We start from the raw sequence: 17654 nt of genomic DNA, 5'->3' as shown, positions 1-17654 counted from the left end.
GGTGAGCGTTCTGGCGCACTATGGCTGCCGTCGCATCATCCAGGTGGATGCTGCACATTGGTGGTGGTGGAGGGGAGCCCCCATTACCTGTAAAGCGCTTTGAGTGGAGTGTCCAGAAAAGCGCTATATAAATGTAAGCAATTATTATTATTATTATTATAATTTCCTTCTTCCCGGTACTATGATGAACTGTCCAGTGTTCTGACCACGCCCTGGAGCCGGGTAGCTCCGCCCTCACCTGAATCAAGGTAGTGGGTTCCTCCAAGGAGGGGAGCAAGAGGTGGTCCGGCGAACATTCGCGAACGGTCGTTCTGACAGAGTGGCAGCTCTCGCTGGAAGGTTTCCAACACAGTCCCATCAACGCGATGCTGCGACAGCGATGGCAACTGTGTTGGAATGGGTTGTCGTAACGTCTTAATAAAAATAAATATTAGAATTAACTGCTTTTTAGGTATCAGCATTTTACGTTGCAAAACGCACAACCAAACCATTCTAGTTCACTTTTTTTAACTTAGTCTTTCTGGGGGGAAAGCTGTCTACTCCTAACAACAATAATAAAAATAAAATAATAATTCTGTACACTTATATAGCGTTCATATGGGCAATTAACTCAAGGCACAAGTAATGGAGACCCCTCCACCACCACCACTGTGTAGCCCCCCACCTGCATGATGCAGTACACTAGAAAGCAGCTTGGCCATACTCTGCTGAATATTTTGAGTAGAGGGCATAAACTCAAAGCTCTAAATTGTCATAGTTCATCGGTAATTCCATTTTAACTGGTTTTGTTGTCACAGAGCAGAGGTATAGTCTCCCGAACGGCTTATAAATCTTTATTTTGCGATCTTCTCCGCACCCAGAATAGAAAAAAAAAAGTGTTCTTCTGAGTTCTTTGTCATGCCTCCTGTACAGAGATAGCAGCCGAGTTGCGGTATGAGTTTCCACGGTCACTCCAGGGGGTGTATGCCAAACTGCTGCACGGATGACTGGTATTTAGTAAACGGGTGGCGAGGACAAGTTTTCCCCACAGGCGTCTTCACTTGGGTCCCCGTCATCTTCCTCAGCCGCAAACTATCACCAAGATGCAGTGTGCTTTCACGTTACTGTAACTCTTATTTCAGTTAAGAGTAGACCCGCAATTATCAGAGGGCTTATGATGTCATGCAGCTCGTTTGGCTCGGTGGTTAACCCAGTCAGCGGTTCTTGTAAACCCCTATTAGAGGGATGTTATTGATAGTGTTAGCAAAGGAGAGAATGGAATTCCTTATAATATAATAACCGGTCAGCTGGCTGACATTTGTGAGAAGTTCATTTTTTTAATACGAACATTACATAAAAACGTTTCATTCGGTCCTGTTGTCTTCATTAACTCAGAGATAAGGCGAGTACAACAGAGGCTACAATAACCAAGCACGGGATCGGATATTCCATTGTTCCTATAGCAACAAGGTGTTGATTACAGCCCCGGCGTTCGGACTTTAGAACTCGATGACGGAGGATGAACAGGTAGGGGTGGGGGGTTAGTGTGACGTCACAGAGCGAGAGGATAGGAGAAGTGGAGAGGAGATCTGTGTGTCACCGTAGCAGACATGGTGAGTGAGCTATACTATTTCGGTTATGTCGGTTATACTCGGATAAACTACATATTGATTTTAATTCTTTTAACTGATGTTTTGTTTCCTTTCCCTCAAAGGCGAAATTTCTATCCCAGGATCAAATTAACGGTGAGCGGCGTATTAAATTATTTCTTGTTCAGTCTGCCTCTTTACAGTTCAGCCTGTGGCGGAGTTGGTTTACATGTAAAGCTAATTGATGTCAGGACAAGGGAAGACTGTAGCCCACCCACTACTGCGGAGTTCAAACAACAGAAAAGCAGTCTAAAAAATGGGAGCATGGGATAGTTGGCTGAAAAGATAAATAACAGGAATATCTCACACGGAAGATGTAATATAAAATCGCCTACCCTGTGCCGTAAGAACTCAAAGTTCAAAAACAATTTTCGCTGGGAGTGTAATGACAAAGATCGCTTTCGTGTACTACTAGTAATACTAGTTTTTCCGTAGAAACTGCTACTACACCGTGGCCTAACAAGAGTGCCACAACAATGAGAACTGTGCTACGAAAAAATCCAAAAATAATAAGTAACAATTCCACCTCGGATGGTAATCAAGATCCATAGCCCTCAGTCTGAAAATATTTTTCTTATGGGTGGGTACTTACTGTAAATGAAGTCATTTTAAACTGAAGATACTGGATTTAAAAGTAACGTCTCCTGCTCTACAGCGAAGTGGGGCCTGGCGCCACACGGGAGAGTCACTTCAGTCTTTGTCTCCCAGAGTTCAAGGAGTGCTTCTCTCTGTACGACAAGAAGCACAAGGGGAAAATCGCAGCCCAGGACCTGATCACCGTCATGCGCTGCCTGGGGACCAGCCCCACCTTTGGGGAGGTGGAGAGGCACCTGCAGATCCACAAGATAGGTACAGTAACAGCCCGAAGCCCCAGAGGCACCCCAGCTCGCGTAGTCCAGCTTTGTGGAGGTGGTGGGGAGTTCTGGGTGACTCCTAAGGTGATGGACCTGATCCACATAAAAAATGTAAAATGTGTCAGACGAGGATGTTTTTGCTCAAGTGATTTTTCCATTTCCATCATTTGGCTATATTAGATACAGGCACAAGTCAAGGTTTATTCCATACTGAAAACGGAAGAAAAGATACAAATTCTGGCTGTGGAGCCTTCTGCGGGTGTAAAGGGACTCCACAGCCAAAATGTTGCATTTTTCTTCCGTTTTCAGCATGGGATACACCTTTACTTACTCGTTTGCAGCCTACACATGCTGAGGCAGCTCCCTACTTAAACTATATTACATATTATTAGTACACCTTTACAATTGCCCTCAAGCTATAGAAGCTTGCAAATATTTTGTTGGGCTGTGTTACAGAGGCCTGATTAACTTCATCAAGGTACAAATTACAGAAAACCTCTTCACTGGAAGCCATGTTGCTCTGAAGGCCCCACAGCCGAATGCTGGACTTCTTTTGACATCCCAGCATGGACCGAACCTTTACCTGTTCCTTTGCTCAGTTAATGACTGTTCATACACCTCCTCCTTTGGTGCAGACAAAAACGGAGAGCTGGATTTCTCCACCTTTCTGACCATGATGCACCGGCAGATCCAGCAGGAGGACCCCAAAGCGGAGATCCTGGAGGCCATGCGCATGACGGATAAGCAGAAGAAGGGCTACATCCTGGCCTCAGAGCTGAGGGCGAAACTGACCGGGCTGGGCGAGAAACTGACCGACAAAGAGGGTGGGTCTCTGGACCAGCATGACCTCTACCCAGCCGAAACCAGAATATCACCATAGTATTGAGGCAGAGTAAGATTAATCAGAACGCTGTAGCACAGGGAGAGTGCTGGTAGTAATACATGAGGTATTAGGTTTGCAAAATAATCTATTTTTTAGATATTCTGAGGGACGTTGGGGATGACAAATTTTGTAACCTATTCATTACAACCATCAAACCACCAACAATATTCATCTTACCACAGACTACTAGAAAACTAGTCTGCAAAATAAAGAGGGGGTAGTAGTGACCGGAGTACTAATGCGAAACTCCCACCCCCTTCCAAAAGGGTTTCACTAATGTGTTCTCCTGTCCTCCGTATCCTCCGCAGTGGACGACCTGTTCAGAGAGGCAAACGTGCGTCCAGATGGCGTTGTGCAGTACGAGGAGTTCACAAGAATGGTGACACTTCCACCGCCAGACTACTGAGATGGAGAGCACAAAGCTTCGCGGACGGCTGTCTTCTTGCCCAGCTCACTCACTCAATTATTAACCACGGCTGCATCCCCTTCCCTCCCCTGTAATCTATCCTGGCTGAATAGCACAGACGCATCTTCGGTATCAATTATTGCAGATAAAGTTAAAAAAGAGTAAGACAAAATTACATGAATACAAAGATTAAAAGTTTAAAGTGAACAACAACAAACATTGAAACATCCATCACTTTTCATATACAATTTTGGTAGGCCGTGGCAGCTTAATGTGGGATGCATTACTAATGTCATTAGAGTGTATCACCATTAAGCACTTAGTGATTTTTAGGATACTGTGGATAATGGCTTTTGATTTAATGTAGGACTTAAATATTCTTCATTGTGCTAAGAATGTAGTATTTATTAGTGGTGTTATGTCTTGAGCTTGTCCTTAGGGAATGTGGTTTATAGAAATGCAGGACTTTAAGATTGTAATGTGTGATTAAATATTACATGTTCCTTGAAGTACCTCTAGGTGTCCTCTTTACAAAAAAAGAAGGGCTTTCTACAGAATTTGAAAGATTAATTTTGCAGAATTTGCACAGCTACACAAGACACACCAAAAGTGTTAAATGTGACCTCTGAAGTTTCCCTTTTCCAGATTTTTGGGAATTGAAAGCTATCAATAAAAAAGTATTTATTGGTAGATTTCAATAAAATATATTAGGGTTCCTTTCCACATTATTCTTACTAGTAATTAATAGTTTGAGTTTTTATACTTCTGGCCAGATAAAGTTTCTCAAGATTCCAGAGTTCACTTTCCTTTTCAAGCTGAGAAAGGCAGTTTATCCTAGTCTAGAATAGGAACTAGATGACACCAGGTGCTTATTTTAAAGAATTTGCATTAGCTCAGTTTAACAGCCTAGACTGCCACCAGGAACACATTGCTCTGGTAATATTTCTGTACAAACTAAAGATTTCTTTAAAATATCATTTTATGTAAATTCAGTATTCTTAAGCTTACCATAATTGATTGACTTACCATGCTCAAATCGACTAACAATTCATATCTTACCTTATACCTTGAAGTGAAAACATTTACAGCAGTCAATTTAGATGGCTTTAGTTTAGAAAACAATATTCTGAACAAGTTAGCTGAATGCATTTTATTACATCTAAACTTCTCTACATAAACAGGTAACATTCAATAAGTAAACAATTTCTTCCAATGCAAGTAATAAATATTTTTCACTTGGTACTTTATACAAACTGACATTGGTCTACTGTACATCTTTTTCTTCTTTAAAAAGCCATTTTTTCTGGTTTGGCATGCCATAAGGAAACAGAATTGTGTGAGAAGATTTAAGGCAGTGAACGCATATGTTAGCAGATCTTTGACTTTTGAGGATAATTTGCTAGTCGGTTTGATTGTGGAGTCCACTTTGTGGTAAGATTCCTAAAAAAAGACAATCATTACTGGAACTTCCCAGCTCCGCAGAAAAAACCTGAGAATTTCCATCTTGCACACATATGAACCAGTTTCTTTTCCCTTTAGTTTTTTTTAAGCCATGAACATTACATATACGAAAAATTGGTGAACTGGTTTTATAAAATCATTTGCTTTACCTTTAACAATTTGCATTCAACTACAACTGAGCTAAACAATGGAAATAGTCAGCTGAGTCCAATATGCACAAGTGTTTGCTGAAACCCAACACAATGGGAAGTGCCAGCTCCTTAAAAATCAAAGCATAAAATAAAGACCGCATATAAACAAAATTGAATCCATCTGTAGCCGTGTTCCTAGAGCTTCATTCTGGGAAAGCATGCCTGTAATTACAGAACGACATGTTTTTGAGCAAGGAAAATGGTCAAACATGAGTGGCATGTGCTACACCTGTATCAGGACCACAATCTACATTTACATTTGTCAAAAGCTTTAGGAAAGTTCGTCGATTATACAGAAACTAGTAATTGGAAAAAACTGTTCAAAAACACATGAAAATCTAGGTTCTTTCAACTATAAATGGACATTCTTTACTGAGCATGAGTGAATACTACAAAACTTATCACAGGAAACATACTTAGGCCACTAATTTTAGCCTTAGTGTTATTATGAAGTTCAAACCCATGATTTAATTTGCATATCTGAGGAAATCAGAAATAACATATGCCCATTTTTTAATTTGTGTTTTTTGAGTGAGCCCTGATAATACCACTTGCCATCACAATTTCCAATTCATTGGCTTTATCCAGCTGTCCTTAGTATTGGGAATTGATACCGCATTCAAGAGTCCAGATGCCACCCCAACTGTGAAGGCCTCAGTGTATTACACACAATGTGAGACAAACAATAAGAATGCATGAGAACCTTTGTTACAATGCTTTGCTTGTGACCAGAAAAAATTAAATAAGTTAATTACAAGGACAGGTGCATCAAACATGCTTCCTTAGGAACAAAACATGGGTAAAATGTACAGATCCTAAAATAAATACTGAACAATTTCTACATGAGAAAACCAAAAACAAATAATCAGATTGGGCTTATTGATGAGGACCGCTGAGCCTTCTTCAAATGGGGACATGGTTTTGCAGGTTTTCTAGCACTACCTGCTAATAATGTACCACTCTTTACTCAGGGACTTAATCAAAGACTAATTACTGAATTTATTTTGGAAAGGTAAAATATCTTTGGAAAGACAAGTGTGTCACTAATGACACAACAAAGATTCTGGCCTTCAGAAACAGGACACTCCAAGCGCATAATTGCAAATCATTGTACAAACACAACAATCAATAAACCAAACTTGGTTAACAACAAACCAAGACAGTCACCATTAACCTTGACTTGGATCTGGAATCTGGTCATTTTAGGAATTAGAATTTTTTAAAACACACTCATCCTCCCCCCCCCCCCACTAAAAATGCCCTTTTTTCTATCTGTCCATTTTCTCTAGAACATGGTTTAAAATGGAAACTTCTTACCACACTTTACTGGTTTTAAAATGAAAATATTTCAGCTCTTTGAGAAACTGATGTATAGGGTCTGTGTATTTTAAGTAGAGAGGCTCAGTCATTTCCCTTCATTTATATTTTTATCTATGACTTCCTGACATTTTACCAATGATTGCTCAATAAGAGCAAAAACTGGGCAGTACAATGAAATGGCCAAAGGGATCGCTGGGTCGTTTTGATAGAAGTTTACTAGGTGCGACACGGTGGGGACAGACGTAAAAAGATGGGCAGCAGCGGAAGGCACCTGTCAGAGATTCCGACAAACCACAATTCTCAGACCCATTACTACAAAACATGCAGCATTTCAGAAAGAACGACAATAGACAGTGGGCAAGTCAACAGGACACCAATGTGCTCAGTCACGGTGCTCCAAGGACAACGCTCACCCTTTCAGGTGCTCCTGGTGACTACAAGCACACTGCACCCACAGTCCCCATCTCACAGTGACCGCGACACACAGCTGGAAGGCAGGGCACACACAAGAGATGTGGCTGCATACGCATTCTCACATTTCCAACACGGACGTAAAAGCGAGAGAGGAAGCAGGAGAGCCCTCAGGAAACTTTTTTACAATGAGAAACACGTACAAATAGGGTACCCTCTTCAGGCGAGTCATTACAGAAAACCACACAACAAGCACAGCACTGGAGAACCTAGTAACGCAGGATTCCACCTGCACCCAGCCTCTTCATATCTACACTGCAGTCAGTCTAATCCCGTCATGCCTTATAAACACTCCCATCTAGAAAGGGAGTGCTGCCGAATGGACACACAGGTGGGGATCTGCAGTAGTAAGCCAAGACACTCCCATCTCATTTTCTAAGTGGGAAAAAAACCACAAGCCTCCTTGCTTGTTGGTCAAGATTAGCTTTCCTAAATATGCCTTCTCTTCAGTCCATACTGAATCGTCACCTTCAGAACAGAAACAACCACATACCCACTGGTGAGTGGGAGGTATTTTTCCCACCAGTGGGAGCAAATCTGCTACAGGTGAGGTCAGAGGAAAATGCAGAGCCTCTACAATGGGCCCAGGAAATAAGGAGGATCTACAGCACTAAATAAAAAAAAAAACACTTTTAATTTAGTCACAGTAGAATACTTAATTGTAACTAGGTTGTGTATAAGTTCCCTATTTATTCATGGCTACTGATTCTGACCAGGACACAACAATCTTGTGACTAACTTATGTAGCAGGCAGGATAGAGAACCAAGACACAGAATCTTGCCAATTTCTTGTTTGCTGAAAATGGAGACTTTTACAGGTTGTTTTCACAACTACAAGCTAATGGACAGAAATACCACAAAGCTATGTCTCAACTTTCCAAAGCTTCAGGGTAGAAGTGGCTGTAATTTTTCATAGTGGTTTTGTTCCCTTTTGATGGGCTGTGACTGAAACAGCTGAAGCATGCAGGTTTATGGTGTTTCAGGTTGCAATTACAGGCCATTAAGCCTTAACTTTAAAAACATGAGAGATCTCCAAAAGATTACCAAAGGAAGGAGTCCCAGAAAGAACACCACCAAAAAAACACCGTAATTAAGAGGGTGAGGAAAATAATATTCACGGTTTCCAGCATCTCCAGAGAGGCCTTCACTGCACTGAACTGCACATACCACAGCCTAACACTAACCAACTGCATGGAAAAGTACAGAATTCTCCATAGTCAGCAAAAGCAAGAGGGTCAAATACATGGCAACCAGATACCTTGCTTCTTTAAGCAGAAGACAGGTACCAATTCCTCCACCTCCTTCAACAAGTCTCCCTCCCTCTAGAAGCCAGCCTCATGCTTCTGAATCTCCTTGTCAAGGTCAGACACCAGACCCAGCAGTCGCATTCCCAAGGCGATGCACTCCTTCAAACAGTATTCATTTCTATACCCTGTGGGTTTGCTTTAAAACCCTGTTCTTGCAAAACATGTGACCTTCCCCACACTGCCCAGTCAGCAATGGCCTATACCGAGACGCCATACCATCACAAGTGCTTTAGCCATGAGCCGAAGGAGGGTGACATGCTTGTGTTAGGAGCGCAAGATAAACTTTTTGTTTGTTTTTTGGCATTGTGCAAATGGAAACAGTGGTTGAAAATGCAAAAAAAATGCTACATTTATAAAAACAAAGCACTAAATCCTTAAATGCTAACTTTTTAAACAAAATATAGTCTTTGTTAATATTACTTCAACTTAAAATAATCAAGAGTATAGAGCAAAATCATTCAGAGGGTAGATTTGGGCCCAGACAGTTCAACTGGGAAGTCAAGAACCAACCTGGCTTTATAAAGAGAAACCAGAAATGGCATACTCTATCCATCTGCGCACTCCCCATAGCTACATCCTGAAAAGGCAAAGGGAATGCTTTTAAACATGTCTTATATTTTACATAACTTAAAGGATCTTAAAATTATTTGCACAAAAAAAGAAAGAATAAAACACTGTCAACCACTGAGAGTTATAATTCTTTCCGAGAAGAAAGACTCCTACAATGATTTTAAAACGAGAGATTGGATACGTTAAAAACCAAACAATATCACTGTGAAGAAAATAATGCCATTGATGTGGAAATAAAATAAAAATACAAAAAAAAAGGTATAATATAATTAAGGGACAACAAATGTATAACTGTGAAAAAATCTTCAGTATCCACAAAAAATATCAACTGAAGTTACTCACTGGACAGGCAAAGTCCTAAGTTTATATACAAAAGTAAAACTGAAAATATATTTTTGTTCTCTGTACACAGCATCGTTCTTTTTATCCTTTTTTTTCTTAAAAAAGACCTCTCCTTTTTTTCTCCCCATTTTGTTTCTGAGTGTGTTTTTCTTTGTCTCGACTGGTGTGGAGAGGATCAGTCCTCACGCCCTGCGCCCCGCGCCCGGCGGTCAGTCCAGCGAGATGACATCGGGCATGGAGCCGTAGATGGCGGCGGCGGCGGCCTCGGCGGTGGCCCGGGTGGGGCCCGGGTGGCCGTGGCTCTCGCGCAGGCTGCTGGAGGACACCAGGCTGCTGCTGCTGCTGCTGCTGCTCCCGCCGCCGTTGGCTGGCACCAGGGCGCTGCTGACTGGGGTGCCGGGCTGCTCCAGGTACATCTGCGAGGAGTTGTAGGGCAGGAAGCGGTTCAGGGAGGGGTGGAGCATGTCGTGCTCGTCCGAGGCCGATGCGGCTGCCGCGGCGGCCACCAGCAGATTGGTACTGTAATGCTGTGGAAACGCCAACACACACAGCACAGGTAAGACACGGGTCACGGGTAACACTCTCGTCCTGCATCTCCCCTCTCCCGCACGGGCAGTGCTTCCTAACCACCCTCCGTCACCAGCAGGCAACAGACTCACTGCGGCATCCTCCAAAGCACTTGGCTCTTACTGACAAGGCTCTAGCTTACTAGACACTGTCACATGCCAAGACGTTCATTACAATTTAGAGCAAATAATGCATAAATGGAAATTCAGAGCTCTAGAAGCTTTTACTGCCTCTCAAGAGATGCAATAGCTACAGGACACTGATGCCAGAAACTCTTTCCAAAGCCGGGACTAATTAGCAAACAGTGTCCTCTGCTGGTATACCAAGTATACCATTTTAGCATGTAGAACTTTGAGTAGTCTCTTGGAACTCCTAAGAGTTTGCTTCAATTACTATAAATGAATTCTTAACAGCTGTTCCCTTCATGAGAGAGAAAGGTGTGAATGACAGGGAATCAAACACACCTACACTTTTCTTTAAAGGTAGAATTAATTATGTATCAGGTAACACACCTCAGAAATTAGTCCTCAATTTTTTATCAAATAAAAATTCCAATCAACATTTTAGGAGCAGTAAAATTTAAAAATATATATAAAGAATGAAATCAATTAGACTGAGAGCTTAGCTTAAACAAAAGCTAGAGGACACAGCCTTCCTCCTATAGCGGGGCTGAGAACCACTGAATCAGAGCAAGCTTCGTGTGTGGGAAACCTGGCCACTTACAATGGCACCTTTCAAGTACTCAGCAGGTCGCTAACAAATGTACTGGCTGGCCTCATTCCAGCCCCATTCTACTCTTTTATAAAACAGTTTCAAGTGAGGACTGAGAATTTCGTAGGAAATCAGCTCAGCTTTTCAAATGGTGGAAACGGTAAACATGGATAAACTATTTTACATCTCATGTTCAGTCCCTCGACCCATAAAAGCCTGAACCTGTCTAGGTAAATCTTGCTTGCATCATCAGCTATTAATCACTTACCTGATTGTCACCTTGCAAAAATGGGAAGAAATCCAGACCTATTTTAAAATGAAAAAAAAAAAGCAAAATCAATATTTTCTGTAGATATTTCTACATGCTCACTGCTACATATTACAATTTCAGAAGTTTTTTTTATTGTGACCACACTAAAATTATAACAGAATACCTCCCCAAGTGTGACAATCAAAAGTAGATTAAAAGTTCCCTGACTTCAATTTAAAAAAAAACCCTTAGTCAGGAGGTACTAAAGTAGTTAAGAAGAAAATGGTTCAGATAAAAACCTCTTAGCTTTTAAAAATTACTTCATAATTAAACTTACAGAAGACTGCATTATTTAGCAGTGCATCATTAACACCAAGGCAATGTCAAACTGCAGGTGTGTGAGCTCCAGTACAAGTGTCAGCAGGGCACTGTTTCAGTTTGCCAGTGTGGTAGTGTGACAGTATGAGTGCGATTGGGAGCACTGCGGCAGTACCTTGCAGTTCATAGGGCAGCGTGTGATAAGAATGGCGGTAGTCCTGGATGAGGGGGGGCGGTGGGGGGATGTAGTTGGTATCCACAGGGGGCATGCTGGGTGCCCTGGCCACTGGTGATGCTTGATGGTGCAGATTTAACACCCTGCACAACAAGAGGAGACCACACATCAATCCAGCACACATAAACTAAACCAAGACTGTCAGTAACACTGTTTAGCCCTCTATCTTTTACAACACAGACTATTTTTAACAATTCAGCACAGCACATTGCATGCACAGAAAACAAGTGGGATCTAAACCTGACAATAAACAAACTCCTTACACAATAAAAACAACAATGATAATAAACCATCTCCTACATAATATCTTACTAAATGTAGGGGCACAGAAATCTCAAACTTTAAAGTGATTATGACGACTAAGGTTGTATAATATTTTTCAAAGTCAAACTTTCTGCTATGAACGTGTAAACCTTGCAGTGCAATTGACTGAAAGATTCCTCATAAAAAAGGTCAGACTGTACAATGTGCCATTACAAGTGGCATACAATGCAGGACAGCATTGCAGAGGCCCTCTCACTCACCCCTTGTTGACAGGGGGTGAAGCAGGAGAGAGTGAGGGGCAGGTCCTCTTTGGAGGGGGCTCCTCATCCTCCTCCTCATCAGAAGAGCTGTCCAGCGTCAGGTCGATCACCTCCACCTTCTTACTGTTAGAGGAGCTACTGTGTCTGTGTTCGGGGATCGCAGTCCGACAGGCTCCTGAGTGAATACAGAAGTAAAGAAGCACCACTTACAAAACCTCTCTCACTTTGCACCAAGTACTCCCTGCCTCTCTATAAACGAGACCGCTATCTGTAAGTGTTAGAGTAAACACCCCCATATGAAAACCACACAGTTCATTTTCACATGAAAATATTTAATACTGCTCAAAAATTTACCTAAAGATGTTTGTAATTCCCATGCAAAAACTCACAGCTTTAACCTGCAAATCTTGCCAATCCATTCTGAACTAGATCTGTTATAACCAGCTCCCTAATTATAATTCTAATGTTTAACGACAGGTTGTGTTAAATCTCTGCAGTTTAAAGCGCTGGGAAATTTACTGTCTGATGAGTGCTGATCTGCTGACAAGGAAGAAGCACTGTACCTTCTACTCCATTGTAAGAATTGACTTGCTGCACTTCCTTCTTTGACCGCATGGGGGCCCAGCTGCCGTCCTCCTTGAACTGGATCTCATCACAGTCCACACAGCTGTTGAGGATCTCCATGAACAAACTACCCAGGGAAAAAGTGTGCAGTCAGGACAGTGCAGACAGAAGCAAACTACAAACAAAGTGCAGCAATTGTTCTGAATTTAACAAAGATATTTTACCTATAATCTTTAGACAGTTTTATATTCTTCTGATATAGTTAATATAATGGAATTAAATTATGAATTCAATGAATCTAACTTAACAATAGACTGACCTTTTCCCTATTAAATAATTCTATTTTTTAATTGTATTTACCACGAAAATATTGTTTTTAGGATTCTAGTAAGGATCCAGGGTTCTTTTTGTCCTTCATACTGTCTAAACTTAAAAAAAAAAATAAACATACAATTTTTTCTTGGGGATTATTTGACAAAGACAAAAAATGAGATAAAGTAAGGTAAACGAAGGGTGAAGTGGTCATGCTGAAACGGAGACATCATAACCGCATTCGGGTGTTGCATTTGCAACTTGTATTTTTCAAACCAAGTAGTGCATGTTTGTTCCTTTGGCATTGTGACCAATGGCATAGAGAGGAACAGGGCCAGTAAAGTCCCTCAGCAGGGCCCTGTGTCCTTGCATGGCATGTGGTGCTACAGTGACTGGTTTGGTATCCTCTAACTGTAACTGAAGACACTTTGAAGTCAAACCACTGACATCACCACTGGTGGGAAGCACTACGGAGCAGTAGTTCATTTTCCTCAAAACTGAGGTAAAAAAAACATTTAAGCAAAGTCTGTTTTTGGGAGCGACAAAAGCCAGACAAATTAAATATCACCAAAAACCTGAGGGTTTATTCAGTATTGACGCACAATAAAGTACGATCTGTGCAGAGGCAGTTCTGCTTGTGCCGACTTTATTCTGCTCTTAGCATACTGCTGGGGCTGTATTGTCAGTGTAACATACTACACAACATGTTATGGATGGGCTACAAAACGTTGCAGTGACATAGCCAACAATGCAGGCTGTAGTGCTATCAGCCCAGAAAGCAATGGCACGCAGTGCAGGCCAAACAAACAGAGAGGCCACTAACCCATCAATGATGAGGTGCTCGTAGGGAGCCTTCTTATCGCAGACAGGACACACCCAGGTGGGCTTCTTCTCATTCATCTGGATGTACAGCGTGGCGTCAAAACACTGCAGGTGTGAGCAGGTCAGCGCCCGGCAAGGGATCATCAGCCGCATCTTCCCCAACTGCAGACACCACACAAAATCACAAGTGTGCACCAAAAGCATGGGAGTTAGTCAGTCTGACTTACTTCACAGGTCCCCAAAAGGCAAGGAGAGGACCTCTTTTCTAAACATGAGGTAGAAAAAAAAATTTCTAGCATGGCTTTATATTGGCAATTCATGTTTTAGACTTTTTACTACGCTTTAAGATGCATATCGAGAATGGTTCTATATAACAAAGGTTTCTGTTGCCGTACAGATGCAAGCATTTGCAGAGATGGGTACATGCATAGAGTTTTAGGTTAAAATCTCAGTCTTAATTTGCATTGAATTTTAACATCATTCAACAGGTCTGCTCACGAATGATTACGTTTTCAGGAATTACATTTATGTTCTTGCTGGTTTAAAAATGTAAATTGGACAAGCTGAAGCTCTCATTATCCTTATAAAAATAACACTCCACATGCTACCACATGTCAACAGATATGTTGTACTTTTTTTTTTAAAGGGCCAGATTCTGCAATTGAGGAATACTTGCTACTACTTCGGGAATCATGCAGAAATATCATTTGCTATGACAACATTGATTTCAAATCTAAAATGAGGAGCTTCACAGCAGGTCACAGAGCCCAGGCATGAGCAGTGCGAACTAAGTCAACTCTTTTCTGGTCGTGCTGCAGAAACATCCTTACCGGGCAGAGCAGAGATACCCGCAGACTGGTGGTGGCGATTTCACTGTCAGGATCAGCCGTCAGCTTCTCCTTAACTACGGTCAAGAAAGATCAGGAATGATTACCCTTTCCACCTCACACTAAATCTCAAGTCTTGACCAGAACGAATGATAAAGCACTGCAACACAGTACCAAACAGCTATGTCCTCTGTAAAGAGTTAAACAGTGGGCACATTGTCTCACTTCCCTTCAGTCTCTAAGTGTCAAGAATAACATTTACATAATGTCTGAGTTTAGTTTGCACTTCCTGCCTTCCTGTCCTTTCCTGGGGAAACCAGAGAACCACGAACATCCAAAACAGTTAACTCAGAAACTTTAATAAGCATTACTGTCAGGGAGGCAGACACCCCCACACAATTACACGGTCAACATCTGCATGTAGTCATACATACTGAGTGCTCTGGAGTGGTCTGGGTTCCTTATGCCTTTTGACCGTAACCTCTGCAACAATACCGAGGAGGACTGTTGTTTTACAAGATACACTGCCATTGAGTAGCTCTGTTGGGGGGAGACAAAAAAAAGAAAAAGATTTCAATGTAATTTATAAGAATTTAAGCAAGCATCTTAATAACCTGCAAGTTGGCATTTTTAATTAAAGCAACTCACATCGTTGGAAAACAACACTCTCTCCAAATATAATTCAAGTAGGTTAGAATAATTGTAGGCTATTGCATTGAACTGTAGGCTTATGTCAGCTGAAAACTGCACCTCCTGGGGAGCTAACTGAACAAACCTTTTCCTGACAGCTTGAAACAACTCAGCTATACCTTGCCACAGGCACAGTTTACATAACTTTGTCTTCCAAGGTCTTTTGATGTGGTGGAAGCCGCAATAGGTAGACTTCACCGTAAAGGTATGTCCGACTTCGTTCAGACATGTTTATCAATATAAATAATTAGTGTGCCAAATGTGCACTCCATCATCTTTGTACTCAAATGTGTTGAGTGTTAATATTTAACAGATAAAGGTACAATGCCAGAGAGCACGATGCAGTCTTCGAACTGTGGGGCTGGCACAAATTAATCAGCTCTGCAGGTAAGCTCTGAAATAATAAGAAACCCCAACTTGTTTCTACACTATTTTTGCCAGGTTGTCACAGAAATGGGGGGAAGGGGGGGGGTGGTAAAACGACAGGGTTTTTCTGTATGATCAACAGGGGAGTTTGTTTAAAAGACTTGATAAAAAGGGCATCCAAAATTACATTCATTAACTAGGTGGAGCTTAATTCTATGATCCATGAATCACGGGTTCATGGTTCAAGTTTCGCTCATGAACAGAGTAAGGGGGCTCTATTGTTAAAATACAGTAACCCTTCAGGCTCCTGAGTACGCACTGGTTCGTGGTGCTGATCTCTCCTCTGATCGGGGCAAAACACGATCTTGGTGCAATACTACAACTAGTTTTTTTTTAAGGTTTAAAAATTACTGCAATTCCTGAATGTCCTTCATTTAAAGCTGCACTGTAGCAACATGAAAAAACCTTGGCTTACCCTTCCAATTTCAGCTGTCCATGACACCACGATGGTATTGGGTACTGTTGTGGACAATCTCACCAGTGAGGTAATGTTGATAGGTCGGCTGGGGCGCTTTGGTTCTACACCATTTTTGGTTGGAGGAAGATATCCCTTGGGAAAGAACAGCATAAGATATTACAGATTGCGCTCCTAAACAGTGAAGTCTTCTCTGCATTATAAAGGCCACAAGTTTATAGACTTATCACACTAATCAAGATTTCTTTTTCGATGATGTCTAAGTGTGCGCTCATCTCCTTAAAGTGATAAAAGCACATTGGTCTACAACTATTAACATGACAGGGGGTGATGGACAACACTGTGTCAAAACATAGACATTCTGTTTGCCAGACAAGTGCCTACTCTAGGTATCAGGGTACTCTTCAGAAAAGCAGTCTAGGTTTATTAAGCTGTTTACTCAGTGTCACCACTCAAGTATGGCTGGACTCCAGCACGACCCCAGTGTAAGGCGTGAGGTCAGGGCAGTACTCACTGGGAGGTTACAGGGTTTCCCGTTCACTTTCACACACAAATTAGGAGGAAAGTGGTCTTCCTGAGGACAGCTCGTTTCTGATAAGCAGAACCTGGGAACAGATTAAAACATACACCACATATTATATAGCATGCTTTCTGTTCAGGTCTCAGCTGGGCCCAGCCAGATGGCAGCAGGCTTACAGAGAGGTGACAGCTCCTCATAATGAAGAATAAGGAGTGTAATAATAATCTTGTACATGCAGGAAAAAAAAACCAAGTCAGTAAGAATTGAGGGCACTGAAAGAAAGGAACTGCAAAATAAATCAACTATATAAATCTGGACCTAGTGTCAAAACAGTGTATTACTCAAAGGTAGGGCAGGGTAATATAATGACTATCACACACCACATACCTTGACATTTTTTATGTTAACAATGAAAGAAATAACTATAATTATTGGTTGACAAGTTGAAACATCTTTGAAAATGGGATCCTTTTTATTTTGTTTTCATATGTATTATTAATTACATCTCAGATTACTACAATTTCCCTTTATTTTGGACATTAGTTATTGCTTGTGTTAAGACCTTAGAGAATCAGCCCCCTCAAATGTCTTATGCAGCTGATATAATTTTAAAGTATTTTGAATTGTAATGCGTCTGATTTGTTGGCTCAAAAATCTGTATTGATAATTACTGCTTTACATTTCATTCCTTTTATTGTACTAGTACTGTGTCCTAAGTTTTGCCACAATGTATAGCTGTCTGACTGCTTTCTGCCTTCTTTACCCAGCTTTCGTCAATGCCTGTAGCCAACTCACACTGAAATACTGAAAAAATCAGAGCTTATGAGGTCATGTTTACTCGCATTTCCTTATGGATATTTTAGATATACTGTTAACCCTGAAAAAAGGTGCTCACAAATGCCACATCAATTCTGACAATCCGCTGCATTAATTCTGCCAGTAACAATAATGTTACAAGAATCATACATTTATACAAAACATATAAAATAATACCTGGAATAAAATGGTACAATATCACAATATTTACCCTATGTTGTCTA

General features: G+C 41.3%; 2 protein-coding genes across 5 annotated transcripts in view; one reads left to right on the top strand and one right to left on the bottom strand.

Annotated features, from left to right (window-relative positions):
- Positions 1-1465: 1465 nt before the first annotated feature.
- LOC148659157 (calmodulin-like protein 4) lies at positions 1466-4280 on the top strand. The gene is made up of 5 exons (XM_088641121.1): positions 1466-1592; positions 1694-1724; positions 2337-2477; positions 3118-3306; positions 3674-4280. Exons 1-5 carry the CDS (start codon positions 1590-1592, stop codon positions 3769-3771), a joined length of 462 nt encoding a protein of 153 aa, XP_088497247.1. The 5' UTR covers positions 1466-1589; the 3' UTR covers positions 3772-4280.
- A 626-nt stretch (positions 4281-4906) lies between these two features.
- pias1b (protein inhibitor of activated STAT, 1b) overlaps positions 4907-17654 on the bottom strand; it is a 46554-nt gene continuing 33806 nt past the window's right edge. For all 4 annotated transcript variants that reach the window (XM_088641112.1, XM_088641110.1, XM_088641113.1 and 1 more), the window contains exons 5-14: positions 16609-16699; positions 16095-16229; positions 14998-15103; positions 14567-14640; positions 13738-13898; positions 12602-12729; positions 12039-12213; positions 11455-11597; positions 10980-11017; positions 4907-9960 (exon numbers count right to left, since the gene is read on the bottom strand). In XM_088641112.1, coding sequence (XP_088497238.1) covers positions 9643-9960; positions 10980-11017; positions 11455-11597; positions 12039-12213; positions 12602-12729; positions 13738-13898; positions 14567-14640; positions 14998-15103; positions 16095-16229; positions 16609-16699 — 1369 coding nt within the window. In that variant the 3' untranslated portion in view covers positions 4907-9642. The remainder of the gene's footprint in view (positions 9961-10979; positions 11018-11454; positions 11598-12038; positions 12214-12601; positions 12730-13737; positions 13899-14566; positions 14641-14997; positions 15104-16094; positions 16230-16608; positions 16700-17654) is intronic.

This window comes from Lepisosteus platostomus, chromosome 7 (assembly GCF_059453375.1).
Source record: "Lepisosteus platostomus isolate fLepPlt1 chromosome 7, fLepPlt1.hap1, whole genome shotgun sequence".
Classification (NCBI taxonomy): domain Eukaryota; kingdom Metazoa; phylum Chordata; class Actinopteri; order Semionotiformes; family Lepisosteidae; genus Lepisosteus; species Lepisosteus platostomus.
Note: the sequence above shows the minus strand (reverse complement) of the source record. Positions and strands in the feature narration are given on the sequence as shown.

Coding starts and splice junctions, on each gene's coding strand:
- LOC148659157 (XM_088641121.1), top strand. Junction 1,725..2,336: donor ATCCCAGGATCAAATTAACG/GTGAGCGGCGTA, acceptor TTTGTCTCCCAG/AGTTCAAGGAGTGCTTCTCT. Junction 3,307..3,673: donor GAAACTGACCGACAAAGAGG/GTGGGTCTCTGG, acceptor TATCCTCCGCAG/TGGACGACCTGTTCAGAGAG.